The sequence below is a fragment of the Triticum urartu genome, chromosome 2A (assembly GCF_056163025.1).
Source record: "Triticum urartu cultivar PI428250 chromosome 2A, HENAU_Tu73, whole genome shotgun sequence".
Taxonomy (NCBI): domain Eukaryota; kingdom Viridiplantae; phylum Streptophyta; class Magnoliopsida; order Poales; family Poaceae; genus Triticum; species Triticum urartu.
Genome location: NC_141874.1, coordinates 715,022,896 through 715,043,040, shown reverse-complemented (window position 1 = coordinate 715,043,040; position 20,145 = coordinate 715,022,896). Strand labels below are relative to the sequence as shown.

Genomic DNA, 20,145 nt, shown 5'->3' with positions numbered 1-20,145 from the left:
TCGATCTAGCCGGTAACACCTCATATCACTTTGCGGCCTCACGCACGGTATTCCCGCGGGTGTCGCCTTACCATGGCCCGGGACCGTTTGCGCCTTTTGGCTCACGTATATGATAGTGTCGCTAGCATCCATATGACAGAGAACCCGGGCCGACATGACTAGTCATGAAACCAAAGTGGCACTAACTTACAGGGACAGGCATACATGAATCAACATCGAGCATGTCGGTCAGCAGCATGCAAATCCGGGCTATAGCACTGGGCTAACAGGACTCCGGTGAACCGGGCTATAGCAGGCTAGGCAGGACTCCGGATGTCACCGCGTGACATTTCCCCGAAGGGACAGACACAGGAACAAAGTGAATCACATGCCGGCCAGTCAAGTGTTCCGGAGCAGTAGTGCTGGGCTAGCAGGACTCCGGTGAACCGGGCTGTAGTGGACTACTATGGCTCATGGAAGCACAAGACTACATTTTCCCATAAGAGAGGCTACCAATGATAAACAACTAGGTTGTCGGATCCCACACATACCAAGCATTTCAATCATACACACAATATGCTCGATATGCGTAAATACAACATGGCATCACAGCATAACTCTACGACTCAAGTATTTATTCATTAGGCTCCGAGGAGCGGGATATTACAAACATGGGTCTCATGACCCAACATTCAGAGCATACAAGTCAAAGCACATGCGGAAGCTTAACATGTCTGAGTATAGACATCTACAAATGAAAAAGGCTAAGAAGCCTAACTATCTACCAGATCCTGCTGAGGGCACAAGATCGTAGCTGAGGTATCAAGCTAAACATTGAAGTCCGCGCGAAACTACTAGCGAGACTGAAGTCTCTTTGCAAAACATAAAATAAGCAAACGTGAGTACAAATGTACCCAGCAAGACTTACAACAGAACTATCTACATATGCATCGGTATCAACAAAGGGGTGGTGGAGTTTAAGTGCAGCAAGCCAGCTTTGGCTCGGTGGCTATCCTGAACTACGACTGCAAGAAACTCTTTTGAGGTGACGCACACGAGTCCACATATTCACCATATCAATACACCACTATGGATCCGCTCCCGTCTCCCTACGAGAACGCCATCCATAACACTCACGCTTATCTTGCGAGTTTTAGAGTATCCACTTTCACTTGTCTATGAACTGTACAGGCAACCCAAAAGTCCTTTTTCGCGGACACGGCTATTCGAATAGATGATGTTAACCTTGCAGGGGTGTACTTCTTCACACACGCTCTCGCCACTTACCACCATGTACACGTCGTGTATCTCGGCAACCTTCAAGCGGAAGCCTGGCGAGGGAGTCGGCCATGACCTGACTAACCACACAAGTCTCTATTCCAGGTTTATCGCCTATTCGGGTTCCATCCGCAAGGACATCCGGCCGGGGTGTCGCTCATGGCCCCAAACGATGTGAGCAGGGTTCCCAAGCCCACCATCCGGGTGCCACTTGGTACACCGTGCCACTGTGCCTAGTCTATCCCAAGCCCACCTGTACCGGGTGCCACTTGGTAGACTACTAACACTACCTACAAACACCAGAAACTAGTTGCAACTCCTAGACAGAGATCAAGTTGATTAATAAGTCGAGAGGGGTCGAGTTACCGGAACCCAATGTGTGGTAGTAACTGTTCATGGAACACAAACACAGAACTCAGTTCCTGAGGACAGTTTCAATGAGACAACCCACCATGTACTCCTACATGGCCTCTCACCGCTACCTTTACCAAATCGTGTTCACACACTTAGCTCTCAATAGTAGGACATGTTCACCACATTCCAATTCATCCCTGATGAGTCGGACCCGACTCAACTCTAAGCAGTAGCAGGCATGACAACAAACATGAATGAGTAGGCACATCAAGGCTCAAACAACTCCTACTCATGCTAGTGGGTTTCATCTATTTACTGTGGCAATGACAGGTCATGCAGAGGAAAAGGGTTCAACTACCACAGCATGTAACAGTTCAATCGTTGTTGTCCTAATGCACTAAAAGAGAGCAGGAGCGAGAGAGTGGGATTGTATCGGAATGAACAAGGGGGTTTTGCTTGCCTGGCACTTCTGAAGATAGTATAGTTCTTCATCGGTGTCATCGAACTCATCGACGAAACGTCGTCTACTGAGAGGGGCAATTACCGGCAAACAAGGAAGAATACAATCAATGAAATGCAACAATATGATGCATGATCATGACATGGCAATATGCTGTGATTTGGGCTAATGCAACATAAAGTCATTTTAATTGAAGTGGAATTCAAAACTACATCAAATTCCAACTCCAAACCTATTATGAAAATTGCCCTAATCATGTTTCATCCTAAACAGTGAGGTTAATTTGCTCAAACATGCATGAAAATGCCATGAACAGATTCTTTGGTTTTTCTGATCATTTTTCATATATAATTTATTTCATTTGGAGCTATAGATTATTTTCTATGATTTTTAGAAGTTTTAACTATTTTCTGGAATTTCCTGAGTTATTTAAATCCAGAAAATGTTAACCGCGTCAGCATGACGTCATCACTGTGTCAGTGAGTCAACGGGCCGCCCAGGGTCAAATCTGACCGGCGGAGCCCACTGGTCAGTGAGACAGGGGTTAACCCCGCGTTGACTCACCTTTGACCTATCGTGGGGCCTGCTATCAGCGGCTGTAGGGCGGCTAATTAGTGGGGTTTAGCCAGTAATGGCCGTGCCATGTCCGCGGGGTTACGCCGGCGATGACCCGACGCGGTGGCGATCGCCGCCCGGCCGTTTCCGGCCACGGCTAGTCGTGCGGTTAGTTGCGTTGGACAGCCCGTGGTCTGGGGCATCCAACTGTGGTCATGGGGTCGCCGGAGACGGCGTGTAGCGGTGACGGCGGTGAGCGTATGCGGGGGCAGAGCTCGGTGGCATGCGGGCGCTTCGCTAGGACTCGCTTTCGAGCCGGTTGGGCTACACAACGGCATCAGGGGGCTATGTGGAGCACGCCCGTTGCACGAAGGCAGCGAACGGAGCACGGTGAGCGTGCGCGCGGGGCGACCATGCGCTTAGTCCTTCTGGCAGAGGAGGAAGATGACAAGGGGGCGCTGGTGGGCTGGGCCGCCAGGTGAGCGCCAGGTACGTTCTCTCTCTCTCTCTGTTTTTCTTTTTCTATTTTATTTCCTCTGTTCTGATTTAGTTTAGCCACTAAATCATTTTAATTAATTCTGTAGGTTATTATATGGCTTGCTAAAATGTATAAAAGCCACTCACAAACCTCCAGAATTATTGGAGTTATATGTAATATGTATTAAATATAAATCCAAAGCAAATAATTATTGGATTAATTCAAATGGCCAAAATAAATGTTTCTGAGCTCCTAAAAATATTGGTTGGAATTTTAACTCTGGCCAATATTATTAGAGAAAAACAGGAACATTTTCTTGGGCCAAATTGAAGCAATTTTTAGCTTGATCATTTTCAAAATGATTTCTGAGGCTTTCACATGTCCCCATTTCAAATTGATTGAATTTTAAACATGATGCACACATGACTAGCTAGCCTAGAGCAAACCAGAACTAGGGTTTTGACAAGAGGTGCCTCACTGGCGGTGCGCGCTAGTGACGGGTGACGGCGTGGGGCGACAGTGACGGTCGGGTGGTGCAGCGCCGCCGCCAGCGACGGTGGGGGGTGGTGGCGTGCAGGCTGCGGCGGTGGGCGGCGGTAGGGGGACGGTGACCAGAGAGTGTTAGTGAGACTGTGTCGTGAGGGAGGGAGGGAAACAGGCGGGACGACCATAGGATAAGGTGGTTTTAGTAGTAGCGTAGGAAGCCAAAAAGTGCTACCGCTAAAACATTATTTTTAGCGCGTTTACAGGAAAAGCGATACTGCTAGGGAAAAGCATGTAAAAATACATCAAAAATACATTGGTCATCAAAGATCTTTTTGTGTAGAATCTGAATTGTCAGTATGAGTCCTCGCCGGTCTAGGAACCGGTGAAGACTCATATTGCAGCCACAAGTCCTACACATAGAGTTCAATGAAGACCAAGTGGTTGTTATAGTTTGAGAAGTAACATATTGAAGGTGGTAAACACCCTATTCGCGGAGCGAGGTGGGACTAAACTTAGTTGCAAGGTGTGGACTAACCTTAGCAGTAGCATGCGTTGGAGAAAAGCGTTGCTGCTAAGTACAATAGCAGTAGTGCGTTTACCAAACACGCAATACTGCTATACCTAGCTTGGTGGCAAGGTCGTGGAAATTATAGTAGTAGCGTTTTTTCATCCTGACGCGCTACTGCTATGCAGATATCTGTAGCGTGGTTTGTTGTCATGCGCTACTGCTAAGTAGCAGTAGCGCCTTATTTTAAACCGCTCTGCTGGTAAGATTCTGTGTATAAGGTTTTCCCTAGTAATGATTGGTCAGACCAAAAGATATAACAATGTATGCTCGGGGAACATCCATGAGTAAGAAAACATTATGAACATCGTTAGTTTTTTTTTGATTTGACGATAGCCCACACTCAAATCTAAAGATTGGATAAGACAATAGATTCAACAACTAATCACAAGGATCAATCCGATGAAGATATCATCTTTCTTCAACACACACACAAACACAAGATATCCCTTTGAAATGAACTAAGTTAGGAAAAGCTTTTATCCTCCAATTCTCCAAGTTGTCGTTTAGCTTAACCAACTAGCTCAGGGGTATCCAGCGCAGATTCTTAGAGAAAGGGTGGTTTAGAGGAAAACCAACTTGATCACGAGCTCAACATAACAGTCAAGGGACAACCTGGTAATACTTCTAAGAAGATATTCGGAAAATCACGAACCACTGGTATGTTAATAAGCTCGAGAACAATCTTGCTTTTCAGGGCAAGACGATGTGATCAAATAAGCAAGGGATGGGCACAATCCTAACTCATTGATTGAAAAATGCACCAAGAAAAATGGACTAGGTAGCACGATCAATCTTAGAATGATGATTCAATAACGAACATGATAAGAATGAAGTTATTGTCCATTAACTACCAAGCAACGGGGTTGCTAGGAGTATTGATTTCACACATCATAGTTCACTTGTCGGCATTCGGGTTAGAACCAACACGGGGACTGAGGAATGAACAATGATGGCAAGAAGTAACACTTTGCCAAGAATTCATAAGATGGTGTGCAATTCCCATGACAATCCTGACATAAACGGCGTAATATCTAGGGTAGAATAGAACAAAAGCTAGATTGGCATTTTGATCTGGAATACAACTGCTTTGATCCAATCCTCAAAATGGATGACGTACTGGAATTTGTTTCTCCTAGAGGTTCTGAAATAGAATGGCTTGATGGACCACAAGAATAATAGACATTTTGAAATAGAATTTGCTCACTACTATTGAAATATTTCAGATCAACATGGCTCCAAGCATAATCAGAACATATGGATTTGCATGAATATTTAAATGAAATAATCGTTTCTACCACCTTACGATAGCAAAATCCAGACAAAAGATGCGCTTTTGTACCTTGTAGGATGCTAGTATCCATTCTATCTGCGAGCCGAAAGGAAAGCACTTGATCAATTTTACAGTTAGGTAGGCAACAATTCATGCACCCATTGGCCAAATGCTAGGGATATTTTTGTGTTAGATCACACATTACAAGGGGTTCAAGGCTTACCTAGCCAGAATCCATCAGTTCTCTGCTACTCCAGGTTCAACCCAATCCTCCCCATGGTGATGGGATGGAGGCCGGTGGCCCTCGACATTTCCCAAGCTTATGCAGATCAAGCTTCTGCCGCATGTCCACCCTCTAGATCCCCTCAAGCCACTACAAGCATGGGGCACGAAACATGGTGGATCAGTGCATGTGGGCGAGGGTTCCTATCGATTGCAGGCTAGATTGGGCGATAGTGGTGGGCTGGGTGGGTAGGGGTTGGAGGCGTACGTGGGGTGCAACCTTTCTTTGGTTGCCCCGCTGGAAGGATGGTGCGACGGCGGGTGCTCCGCCGGGCGGTGGCGGCAACGATGGTTGTGTGGGGAACCGGCTTGGATACGAGCTTTTCAAAATGGGGTGAGAGAGAAAGAGAGAGAGAGAGAACCATCCACCTACCTAGGCCCTACATGTAGTAAGTTCCCTCCGCCCCACATGTCAGGATATCAGGCGACCCCACTAGTCAGGAGGAGACCCAAAAAACTAACGAGGAGGTAGCGGTCAAAGGCTTTGACCAGACGGTTGTGCAACGTTCGGGCTTTTGTGAGCAGGTAGTGGAGTGGGAGGATAAAACTAAGCAAAGTTAGTTAGCTTTGAAAAAACATAGCACAACTAAGGAACTAGGGGCACGAAAATAGAAATCTCAAGATAATATGAAGAGAAGAATATGGGTTAGCAATTTTACCTATAGTTTCTACAAGGAAAGTGAAACTATAAATCATCTATACTTCTCCTGCTCTATAGCTACTTAAATGTGAAGCTCTATATGAAGTGTTTTCGGTTGCGTGATAGACCAACTTGTTTTACTCAGTATTTCACTTGGGTTGCTGAGAAACTTCCTCATGGGGTTAATTTTCATGTTATTTGCATTGCTGCTTTTTGTTGGTCCCTCTAGAAGACCCACAATAAAGCATGTTCTGATAAGAAACTACATTCACCACCTATTGGACAGGATCTGTTACTTTTGTGTCTTTCTGCGCTATTGGACAGGATTGCAAAATGATGGGATCAAGAGTGTTGTGCTGGAGGGAGCCACTGTGATTCAAGTTGCGGCTGTCAGGGTGCACGACGCGTCTCGTGGATCGCCAAGTGGTGGTATGCTACGTATTAGTGAAATGTGTCAAGGAGGATCAGATGGATGCTGATTAGGGGCACCAATGACAATAATGATATGTGTTTATTTTTGCTTCAACATCATATTTTGTTAGGGCATCTCCAACACCGACCCACGAACCGGACACCGCATCTGTTCATGGAAGGGGGTAGGTGGGCAGTCTGCGGATACGGTTGTGGGAGCTGGCCATCTATTGCTACCAACATACATTTCAAACCACATTTCAACTAGCCAGACCAAATTCTTGCACAAGAGATGATATTCATTCAAACAGGAGCACATTCATTACAGTTTGGACAATTTTCATTAAAAAGAAGGGGCCGGACCTAAACCTAGACTACTGCAGCGTCCATCATCCAAGTCCTTGTTGTCCCCTTCCGTCGACCTCGTCCTCCATCTCCCATCTCCATAAGCGGCGACCCGTGAAGTGAAGGCGCGGTCTCCGAGGAGGAAGAGCAGAACATGGGAGATGGACTGGCCCACTTGGGACACACGACCCTGTCGCCTCCCATGCCCTACTAATCCTCAGAGGAGTCTTTGACATGTCCTTCGCTGGTGGACGTGAGGTCCACGATGGAAATAGAGGGGCCTGCTTTCTCGTCGCTCCACCGGCGCGACCAAACAGTATTTGGCGACGCGTAGGACGCGTAACTGGCGATGTTCTGGTCCACGATCGCCTGCGTAGCCAGCGCCACCTCTGCATCCGTGTACGGTTGTGTCACTTGTGCATTGCGAGCACCGGCTTGAGTGCGGGCGGCCTCATAGAGCGCATGCTTCTCGATGATGAATTTGGGGTTCGTCGTGTCCATAGCTGCCACTACTTCCTCGCTCGCTCGCTCACCGTAGATCTAGCCCTCCGCCAGCCGCTGCTACTCAAGGAGGATCAGGTTGTACCACTGCTCCTCCTATGCCTGCCAGAATAGTGACATAGGTGCCAACACAGGATGCCTGTCCTCCATGGCAGCATTGAAGTGTGTCTGCGCCTGCTCTGTGGTCAAGCCGACATGCACCGGTGCAGGCTTCAGCGTCGAATCATTCTCGGCGCCCATCTCCATCATGGGGTCATCGTCGCAGACCTCGGGGGATGATCTACCTTGAAGGAAATATGCCCTAGAGGCAATAATAAAGTTTTTATTTTATATTTCCTTATTCATGATAAAGGTTTATTATTCATGCTAGAATTGTATTGATCAAAAACCTAAATACATGTGTGAATACATAAACAAATATAGTGTCCCTAATAAGCCTCTACTAGACTAGCTCGTTGATCAAAGATGGTTAAGGTTTCCTAATCATGGGCATGTGTTGTCATTTGATAACAGGATCACATAGTTAGGAGAACGATGTGATGTAGAAGATCCATCCATTAGCTTAGCATAATGATCGTTCAGTTTGTTGCTATTGCTTTGTTGATGTCAAATACATATTCATTCGACTATGAGATTATGCAACTCCCGGATACCATAGGAATACCTTGTGTGCTATCAAACGTCACAATGTAACTGGGTGATCATAAAGATGCTCTATAGGTATCTCCGAAGGTGTTTGTTGAGTTGGCATAGATCGAGATTAGGATTTGTCACTTCGAGTATCGGAGAGGTATCTCTGGGCCCTCTCAGTAATACACATCATAAGCTTGCAAGAAAATGACTAAGGAGTTAGTCGTGAGGTGATGTATTACGGAACGAGTAAAGAGACTTGCCGGTAACGAGATTGAACTAGGTATGAAGATACCGATGATCGAATCTCGGGCAAGTAACATACCGATAGACAAAGGGAATTAAGTATGTTGTCATAACAGTTCGACCGATAAAGATCTTCGTAGAATATGTAGGAGCCAATATGGGCATCCAGGTTCCGCTATTTGTTATTGACCGGAGAGGTGTCTCGGTCATGTCTACATAGTTCTCAAACCCGTAGGGTCCGCACGCTTAACGTTCGTTGACGATATAGTGTTATATGAGTTATATGATTTGGTGACCGAATGTTGTTCAGAGTCCCGGATGAGATCACAAACATGATGAGGAGTCTCAAAATGGTCGAGAGGTAAAGATCGATATATAGAACGATGGTATTTGGACACCCGAAGTGTTTCGGGACATACCGGGAAGGAATCGGTCACCGGAAGGGGTTTTGGGCACCCTCCCGGCAAGTTATGGGCTTAATGGGCCAAAGGGAGGGACAGACCAGCCCACTAGAGGGCTGGTGTGCCCCTCCACTTGTTTGGCCAACCCTAGGGAAGGAAAAGGGGGAGGGCTAGCCCCTCCTGCCTTTCCCTCTCATGGGAGAAAGGAAAGAGAGGGGAGCCACCCCCCTGCCTTTCCCCACACTCCAAATAAGGAAAGGAGGGGGTGCGGCTTGGGGGGGACCCCAAGTAGGATTCCTCCTACTTGGGAGCCTCCTTTGGCTGCTCCTCCCTCCCTCCCACCTATATATATGTGGGAGGGGGGCGCCTAGCACAAAAATAGACAATTGCCTAGCCGTGTGCGGCGCCCTCCTCCACCGTTTACCACCTCGGTCATATTTTCATAGTGCTTAGGCGAAGCCCTGCGAAGATCACTTCACCATCACCGTCACCACGCCGTCGTGTTGACGGAACTCATCTAATACCTCGAGGTCTTGCTGGATCAAGAAGGCGAGAGATGGCACCGAGTTGAACGTGTGCAGAACACGGAGGTGTCGTGCGTTCGGTAATAGATCGGTTGGATTGCGAAGAAAGTTTGACTACATCAACTGCGTTGTGAAACGCTTCTGCTTACGGTCTACGAGGGTACGTAGACACACTCTCCCCTCTTGTTGCTATGCATCTCCTAGATAGATCTTGCGTGGGCGTAAGGAATTTTTTTTCATGCAATGTTCCCAACACGCCTATCACGGCGGCTCTGCCTTATAGCCGCAAAGGGTAGTGACCTCTACTTCATCTCCATCAAAAGGCCCTCCTACAGAGCATTCCCGCTTGCGGTCATTGCAGATGTGGTGCACGGAGGAAGATGTTGAGAAGACGGGGTTGTGGTGTGTTGGTGTGGCTGCCTTTAAATGGTGGATGCCGGTCAGGCCAAGCGCCCGGGTGCGTCAATGCGTGGGTGCTAGAGTTGGTTTCTCAGACGACAAGTCTGTTTAATGGCAACAAATAGAGGGTCGAGCATTGAACGTATGTGGTAGATATCCATCCCGTCTTCTCCAGTAAATGTCTCTCCGACATTAACATGCACAAACACTAGGGACGCAACGCGGACGGTTGATAACCCACTAGTATTGGGGATCGCAACAGTTTTTGAGGGTAGAGTATTCAACCCAAATTTATTGATTCGACACAAGGGGAGCCAAAGAATATTCATGAGTAAGCAGTTGAGTTGTCAATTCAACCACACCTGGAAGACTTAATATCTGCAGCAAAGTATTTAGTAGCAAACTAATATGGAAGTAACAGTGACAGTGGCAAAAGTAACGGTAGCAGTTTTGTAGTGATTGTAACAGCAGTAGCAACGAAAGTAACTTAGCAAAGATCAATATATGAAAAGCTCATAGGCATTGGATTGGCAATGATAATTGTGTTGGATAATATTCATCATGTACCAGTTATAACCTAGGGTGACATAGAACTAGCTCCAATTCATCAATATAATATAAGGCGTGTATTTTGTATATAGTCATGCGTGCTTATGGAAAAGAACTTGCATGACATCATTTGTCCAACCCTCCCGTGGTAGCGGGGTCCTAATTGAAACTAAGGGATGTTAAGGTATCCTTTTAATAGAAAACGGGAACAAAGCATTATCACTTAGTGAATACATGAACTCCTCAAACTACGGTAATCACCGGAAAGAATCCCAATTACTGTCACCTTGGGGTATGCGGACCGCAACTCATAATATGTGTCTACAACTTGCAAGATAGGATCAAGAACACAAATATATTCATGAAAACATAATAGGTTCAGATCTGAAATCATGGCACTCGAGCCCTAGTGACAAGCATTAAACATAGCAAAGTCATAGCAACATCAATCTCAGAACATAGTGGATACTAAGGATCAAACCCTAACAAAACTAACTCGATTACATGACAAATCTCATCCAACCCATCATCGCCCAACAAGATTATGATGGAATTATTCACGCACGGCGGTGAGTATCATGAAATTGGTGATGGATGAAGTTTGATGATGATGATGATGGCGACGGATCCCCTCTACAGAGCCCCGAACGGACTCCAGACCAGACCTCCTGATGAAGAACAGGAGGCGGCGGCGGCTCTGCGTCGTAAAACGAGATGAATCCTTCTTTTTGGGTTTTTTCTCCCCGAATAGGTACTTATTGAGTTGGAGTTAGGGTCGGAGGAGGTCCAGGGGGCCCACAAGCCTGCTAGGCGCACCTCAAGGGGGCGCACCCCCAGGGTTGTGGCCTCTGGGTGGACCCCTTCTGGTTAATTATTGCGCCAGTATTTTTTATATAGTCCACAAAAATTCTCCGTAAATTTTCAGGTCAATCGGAGAACTTTGATTTCTGCACAAAAATAACACCATGCCAATTCTGCTGAAAACAGCGTCAGTCCGGGTTAGATCCATTCAAATCATGCAAATTAGAGTCTAAAATAAGGGCAAAAGAGTTTGAAAAAGTAGATATGATGGAGACGTATCAGCAGTGCCCTCGGCTGACGAGTCGCTTGAATGCCGACAACAGGCGAGAGATCTCGTCCGCTCTAGGCCAGCGTCAATGCAGAGTGGCCACTCTAGAGCGGCGTGAATGCTGGCAGCTGGCTTCGGGAGGGAAAGTGTGCGGGCGTGGGAGGTTTTTTTGTGGTGAGCCAAGTTAGTCACACGCGGACGTGGCGGCAACGGTCCGGACGCACGCTACCCCTGTCCTATTTTCTCTCCGGTCTGTCGGAAAAAGTGCGTCCGACGGACTGATGCATGGCCGCGTTGGATGGCAAAACACGTCCTCCCTTCCAGTTTACAGGGCACAATTTCAAAATCTCACCGAGATAGATGGTAAGTGGTGGAATAATTTTTATAGTTTACAAAATTACTTAATTAATGCACTCATTTTTCTGACAAAGTTATGTTTACCAATGCATTAGTAACTGCAATGCATGCATGCATGCATAAACAATAAATGACCAAGAACTTTTACATGCATTGGTCAATTTTCTCTTTATCCTTGCTTTCAACAATTTAATACACCTTAAAATCTGAACATGTAATAAGGGGACAATCAAATTGAGACTTATAAAACGGAAAAACTAAAATTTTAAGATAACACCTATAAACAGGAAGGGATGGAGTACTATCTTCCTTTTACCTTTTATACAGCGGCTGGTAGTTTTTTTGGGGGCAAAGGATTAGGATCGCCCGACAGATAACAATGCGTGTGTCTACCGCCACCCTGGCCATTGGATCTTATTTAATCAGATAGCTAGGAGCAACGTATTACTAGACTAAGTTTTGCAACTCAGTTGTTGTTGCAATCTTCACACCGCAACAATTGTTGTGTTGCGGGATCTGGATCTAGATTCCTTTGAGTGCAGTCGTCACCTGTGCTCCTCCCGAGCTCTCTGTCAAGCTCACACCTCCTCGCGCTGCTCCGACCATCACTACCAATGCTCGCCGCCGGCAACACGCCGGCGACCCGCCACCGCTGCCGCCTGCCTCCACCATGAGCGTCGGCTGTCGCGGTGCGCCCATACTAAAGCTGCATCGGCCATCCCGGGGAAGCACCAGCGTTTGCGTCCATCGCGGGAAGTTGCGTCCACCATGACCCCGCCGCCCCAAGGGAGCACCGGCCTTTGTTTCGGTCGACATGGTCGCTTCTTGCTGCTCAATGTCCACTACAACGAGTTTCTGCAACAAGGTCTTTATTGCAAAAAAAAAAACAGTAACAAGATCTTTATCGTCAAAAAAACAGCAAGCCCTATGTTGCAAAATAAAATCGCAACAAGTTCTATGTTACAAAAAAAAAATTGTAACAAGACATCTGTTGCAAAAATAATCTGCAACTTGACCTAGCTTGCAAAAAAAAATGTAACATAACCGGTGTTACAGAAATTTTCTGCAACTCAACATGTGCTGCAATAGTAGTAGATAATCCTCAATTGCTTAATTCATCAGATTGGACGGCTCGCGAGGCGACCGATCTTAGGGCGCCCTTTTTTTTTTACCAATCTTTGTTCGTTGTCTACTAGAGGGAGCATTCTGCACGTTGTTTCCGTCAGCAGCCGTTTTTGCGACTTCATCTTTTCACCCTGCTGTGCCAGGATTGCTTACGTTTGTTTTCATCTTTCTTTTATTTGATTTTTGAGAACTTTTGTATTACGAACTATGTTCCGATGTGTTCCCGCCTCCTTTTCCAGGAGGCGTATGAAAAAAAATGTCCAATTGAAAAAGGCAAGTCTCGAATCTTTCTGCAAAGCAGAAAAGTATTTTCCGTGTGGTTACAGTACAATGAATTTTGAATTTTTCAAAGTACTACCAGAATAAAAAGTTGAGTGACAAGTAACAACAGACAAGGCCCATGCACAAAATCAGACTCCAAGTTAAAAGTCCGTCGCACAACATAACTGAGAATAGTCGGATAACATAGCAGTTATACAGGGCAGATAATATTTACTTTAAAGTCATAATCGAATCACACAACATAAGTTATACTTCCTTTGTCTCAAAATAAGTGCCTTGACCTTAGCACAACTTTACACTAGAGTTAGTACAAAGTTGAGACACTTATTTTGGGACGGAGTGAGTATATAGCCAAGCTTCCGATAAGATGCCCTGGGCAAACTTCCAACAATGTTGGTTGGTCTTGTCCGGCTGACGTCTTTAGGTAAACAATTGCCTCCACATGTGTAGTGCTTGGAGGTTTCAAATAAACACCGGTCTCACGATATCGTCCTTGTCCACAACAAGGAGGGACCAAGCAACGGTTACCTCCAGCTCAGCATCATCAACGTTGAATTTCTTCTGGCTGAAGCCAAAATATTTGGATGCCAAGGAGACATGTCCTTCTGCGATGATATCACCGGATGACGAGCAAGTCTGTACGACAACTTTCAGGCTGCCTTCATGTTCTACAGAGACCACACGCCTCGACAGATCAAGGTAGCCCTCTGAACCACCGGGCATTGCTTTTTTAAAACGATCAAGCAGCACGACTTCACCAGATGGGGCATTAGCAACATAAGTAGGTTTACCATTGATGATCTTGCATGAGTATGATGTTGTCGAGCAAGAAACTCGGCATCGACTTTCAACGCGCTGCCGTGTCCCCTGTTTAACAACACGGACACTGCAGATCGTGGCCTGGATCGTCTCCACAAGCCGCTCGACGCATAACTCTATTTTGCAGAAGCGGTTCTCGAAGCAGATGGTATGCACACCAGGATGACGAGCGTAGAAATCGCGAGTTGCGCTGATCAATGCTCTATCTCGAGACACTGCTCCACGTTCAACTTTTAGCTGAATTTCAAAGCGAACAGGGTCTCTGCAGAGAATTGCACGAGACGGCCCAATCAAGCGCAAATATGGATTCTGCAAGCATTCGTCAATCACCCCGTTAACTACTAATCAACAAGAGATGAAAAAAAACTCAGGGAGACATGTGCAGAAATATACCCCCAAAAAAATGAAAGCAAAGATATTATACGTACGTGTTGCCTGATTCTTTGGGGCGTTATCCTACTGTGCGCGAAGAGAAGGTTGCGATTGTTATCGACACTGTCCCGAGCAGCAACCACACCATACACAGACAATGGCAATTTGAAGCCACCTTTAATTTCTGTTAGTTTAATGGAAAGGATCTGCAAGGTCTCCGCGATGATAGCATCGTCTAAGCTGGGTTTAGGTGTCAAGTGTGTGAAGTGCATGGAGCTCAATTGCGCTGCATGCAAGCACCAAAGAGAAGCATGTGTTAGAAAACAAACATGAACTAGTCTTAGATAAGCAAAAGGGCAAATATATTCCCTTGCCGCTTGTACAAGGAAGGTCGATCAATCAAAGGTAAAAGGATGGGAGGAATTGAAAACTAGCACCTAAAGAATATTAAAAGTGCATGCATGTTAACTCACTTATGTCTTGGAAGAAACTGCACCCCTCGGGTCCCCGTCTAGATTCCCAGGCCCTTCTGTAGCAAGCGAAATCCTCTTCCTCAGCGGCTATCTCCTCCTTCTCCATGATTAATTCTTGGACTGATTTGCCTATGTCCATCTCGTCAACAACTTCCAATCTGCCGGAAGATATGGGTTCGGCCATGGACGTCGCTGGACCAATCTCCTCGATAGTTATCTGCTTCCGTTTGCCCAGCTCGTCCACTTCCGGCGATTCTTCCTCCGGCTATTTTCTCTCGACCAGATTGGAACTTAGGGTTTCTACCGAAGACGTGATCAGGGTGGTATATGATCATATATATTTATCTTGCGAGCCTTATAACCAGCCCTGTCCGACCCGGTTAAGGACATCCAGAAGCACCGGCCCCAATCGGATACGTACCGTACGTGCCATTGAAAATAATACAATCTCGACCGTTTTTCTTCTTTATCTCTATTTTGGGCATCTTCAAGGCTGACTTGCAAATTTGCTCTCGTAAACGTTCGCTCAACTAACCGGACAAAATTCATGCAAACACGATGGATTTTCATATGAACCAAATGAAATTCATTACATTTTGAACATTTTTCATTAAAAAAACGGCCGGACCCTAAACCTATTATATGGCGCCCTCGTGGCCCACTTCCTTTGTATTCCACATAGGCAACCACGTCCTTCATCTGCCATCTCCATGAGCAGTGGTGGGTTCAAGACCAGTCAAGTGGAGATGCGGTCTCCGACGAGGAAGAGTAGAACATGGAAGATGGACCGGCCCACTTGGGACACAATGCCCTGCCATCTCCCATGCCCTATCCATCTCAGAGGAGTCCGCAACCTATCCGTCGTTGGCGTCGGTGGACGTGAGGTCGATGATGGACGTGGACGGTCCGTCACTAACCACCTGCCACATGTGCCCCCGAAAATTGGACGGCGATGCGTAGGACGTGCAGCTGGCGGCGTTGGAGTCCTCGACCACCAGCGCGTGTGCGGCCGCGGTCGCGTCCAGCTGTGCCGGCTTTGCGTTTCAAGCGGCGCCTTGAGCACGCGCGACCTCATAGAGCGCCCATTGCTCCGCAACGAAGTTCAGGTTCGCCATGGCCGCCTCGCTTGCGCGCTTGCTTTACATTTGGCCCTCTGTCTGCCGGTGCTGCTTGAGGAGGAACATGTTGTACCTCTGCTCCTCCTACGACTGTCGGAACGCCAACATAAGAGCCGGCTCAGGCTGTTCCCCATCTGCCATGACGACGTCATAGTGCGCCTGCTCCATGGCCGGTCCGGCATGCAGCAGCGCAGGGTCCGGCACCGTGTCATCCTCGGAGCCTGTAGGGTCGTCGTCAGAGACCTCGGGCAAGTTGGTCGGCATTTTGTGCTTGACCAGTTATGTGCGGCGGGTCTGCCATGCCGCTGCAAGGGTGGCCACCTCGTGCTTCTGCTCCGACGACATGCTCTGCCACATCCCGCTAGAGCTTGCGATCATGGTGGATGCGGTGCGAGGGAGGAGGAGGATGTGGAGCGAAAGTGTTGTGATGTGGAGTTTAGCCGGTTGTGATCGCCTTTAAATAGTGGATTCTGATGAGGCCAACCGTCCGGGTGAGTCAATGCACGGTGACAGAGTTGGTTCCTTGGCGGACGAGCTTGCTTAATGGTGGCATACATACGGACAAGCAGTAAACGGGTGTGGTAGATATCTGTCGCATCATGTACAACAAACGTCACTCCAGCATTAAACAGGCGCGGCCGACTCTCTCGGCCTGCGCGCCGCTTCAATGCTAGTGCGAGTGAGAGGTCACGTCCACTCTGGGCCGGTGTCATTGTGGAGCAGCCGCTCTACAACGGAATGAATGTGGGCAGCTAGCACCGGGCGGGAACGCACACGGGCGAGTTTTGGGTGGGCCATGGTAGTCAGGAGCAGGCATGGCAGCGGTCCGGAGGCCTGCAAAGCCCCCACCCACTTTGTCTTCGGTTTGCTGGAAAAGGCGCATCCAGACCGACTTGTGGACCGATACAGAACGGCGTTGGATAGTAGAACACGTCCAGATCGCGCGGTTCGAACATTTGCAGACGGTTTGAGGGTCGATGCTGAAGATGCCCTTATATCTTCTCTTCTCATCTCTCCTATTTTCTCTTCTCTTTCTCTCATACTATCCTTTCCTTTCCTTATCTCCCTCTCCTATCCTTCATATCTTCTCCTCCTATCTACTACAAAATATCCTATCTAAAAGTAGGAAAAGTTCCCCTTTTCACTCGTGGGCGGGCCCAGCTCAATTGGGTATTTAGGTGAATAATCATTATTTTCTCCAAAACCAAATATGCACATATTTTATAGACATCTGCAAAAGAACGAAATTGACATTGTTCTCTTTATATAACTTTTTACTAATTAAGCAATGTGTGTTTCTCTGGAATTTTTTGTCCCATCACCGTATAGAATTATTTTCTTCCTTACCTATTTGAGGGGAGCTCCTAACTAGCGCCTTTAGCGTCGGTCCGTACTCTTGGCGCCTACAGAGGTATCTCTAGTAGGCTTTTTATTCGAAGCTCAGTCGACTGTTTCACTGGTTCGCTATGTGGCACCCCGGCTCAGAGCAACTGGTTTACCTTGTGCTGTCGGCCAAGAGATAAAATCTTCTGGCAACACACAAATACTTGGAATAGAAACAACCACTTTATTAATATCTTACAAATACATAGGTTCGGTGGTTACATAGGAAAGCCAGGCCAAGCGGCACATGCAGTGTAGCTACACTATCTACATTATTTAGTAGACATCCCAGGGGCTTCGATACTAGTGGACGGAACTACTGTTGGAAATATTCTCAAGAAGCAATAATAAAATGGTTATTATCATATTTCTCATTCATGATAAATGTTTATTATTCATGCTAGAATTATATTGGTCGGAAACTTAAATACATGTATGAATCCCTAGTAAGCCTCTACTAGACTAACTCGTTGATCAAAGATGGTTTATGTCTCCTAATCATAGACATGAGTTGTCATTTGATAATGGGATCACATCATTAAGAGAATGATGTGATAGACAGACCCAACCGTAAGATTAGCATCAGAACGTTTAGTTCTTTGCTATAGCTTTATTCATGTCAAGTACCGGTTCCTTAGACCATGGGATCGTGCCACTCCCGGATAGTTGAGGAATACTCTGTGTGCTATCAAATGTCACTTCCTAACTGGGTGATCATCAAAGGTGCTCTATAGGTATCTTCAAAGGTTTCTGTTGAGTTGCATGGATCGGGACTGAGATTTGCCACTCCGTGTGACGGAGAGATGTCTTTGGGCCCTCTTGGTAATACAACATCATAAGAAGCTTCATGTGACAAATGAGTTTAGTCACAGGATCTTGTATTACAGAATGAGTAAAGAGACTTGCCGGTAACGAGATTAAACTGGGTATGGTGATAGAAAACTACTGAATCTCGGGAAAGTAACATATCACTAAGGGAATTGCATATGGGATTAAGTGAAGCCTCGGCATCATGGTTCATGTTAGGACCGAGAGTATATCGACCAGAGGGGGTGAATGGGAGATTCAAAATTTCTTTCAAAAGTTTTGAATTGATCCCAAACACAGCAGCGGAGATAAGATACAGTAGATAAGAGCTCAATCAAGTATACTATTAAGGAACAAAATCTTCTAGGTAAGATGCAATAATGGTTCGAGCACAGTATACAATAGGCTTGATGACAATGATGGTAATGCAATATGCCAACAGGTAAACTATCTTGACAGAGAACTAGAACGGATCTGCAATGAATAACTGAGATAAACAACTACGAAGGTGTAAGCGGTCGCAACATAGATGATGATTAGAACTCGAATAGCATAACAGGATGAATATGGTGCAACACTAAGGACATCAAATAATACCTAATGGAGATGACAGATGAAATGAAAGCGAACAATATGCAACATAGTATGAATGATCAGATAAACTGTCATCACAGAGCACGAATGAAAACTACTGAAATTATTGTAGTGAAGTAAATAGAACTAATGGTGCTCAATGGTGACAGTGCGATTTGGTAGACCAGTTCACCCTTCTGCCAAAGGGCTACGTCTGGTTGGACAGGCTATGACTTAACACGGAAGATAAACTCTCTTCACCCTATTCTCCTTCAACACAGAGCTGATCAGACTCAGGTTGATTTCACTCGTGGTAGATACTTGTCGGTGATCTCCAAACCTTTGGTTGACCTTCGCGAACCAAAATCACTCTTGGTTGCTGAAGATCTACTTCGGTGAAGTCAACAACTCTTCAACACTCGAGCCGAAACCTATCCATCTAGAGAGTGCACATCTCTCAAGAGTAATAGGTACAAGAACTCTAACTCATAACTACTGTGATGCTAAACCACTGTCTAAGTTTGGGCCTCTTGATTTTTCTCTCGTGGATCTTAAACTCAAATCACTCGGAGAGGGTTGCTCAAATCAATCTTCTCAGAAATCTCAAGCGGGGCAGCCTATGAATATCGTTGGAGCGGGTGGCTATTTATAGCCGCAGCCTTCCCTGATGGGAAATGACCATTCTGGACACCCGGTCCAGCCAATGGCCAACCGACACGTTTACAACGGCCAGATTTGGGAGCAACGGTAACATTACTTGAGGGACAAGTAATGCTAACTCCTCGGTCTGAGACAAATCTCTTGCAGCGAAGAAGATCATTTTCTCTTGGTGGTGAGGGAGTCCTTGACTAAGGGGTCCTCGGGCGTCCGGCCTGTTATTCGTTGGGCCGGACTGATGGGCTATGAAGACATGAAGGCCAAAGATTGTACCCATGTCCGGATTGGACTCTACTTAGCGTGGAAGGCAAGCTTGGCGACCGACTATGAAGATTCCCTCTTATGTAACCGACCACATGTAACCCTAGATCTCTCCGGTGCCTATATAAACCGGAGAGCATAGTCCGGATAGACAGATACTCATTACCATATTCATATAGGCTAGACTTCTAGGGTTTAGCCATTACGATCTCGTGGTAGATCAAATCTTGTAACTCTCATATTCATCAACATCAATCAAGCAGGAAGTAGGGTATTACCTCCATAGAGAGGGCCCGAACCTGGGTAAACATCGTGTCCCCCGTCTCTTGTTACCATCGATCCTAGATGCACAGTTCGAGACCCCCTACCCGAGATCCGCCGGTTTTGACACCGATATTGGTGCTTTCATTGAGAGTTCCACTGTGCCATCGGCAAAGGACTCGATGGCCCCTTCAATCGTTAGTGATGACGTTGTCCAGGGAGAAACCTTTCT

The 20,145-nt window shown here is 46.4% G+C and overlaps 1 protein-coding gene across 1 annotated transcript; it reads right to left on the bottom strand.

The window, feature by feature from the left end:
• Positions 1-13,651: 13,651 nt before the first annotated feature.
• On the bottom strand, positions 13,652-15,089 carry LOC125538080 (uncharacterized). The gene is made up of 3 exons (XM_048701384.2): positions 14,854-15,089; positions 14,437-14,666; positions 13,652-14,317 (listed from the first exon to the last, which is right to left on the bottom strand). The coding sequence occupies exons 1-3, from the start codon at positions 15,035-15,037 to the stop codon at positions 13,652-13,654; spliced, it is 1,080 nt and encodes a 359-aa protein (XP_048557341.2). The 5' UTR covers positions 15,038-15,089.
• Between the last annotated feature and the right edge of the window lie 5,056 nt (positions 15,090-20,145).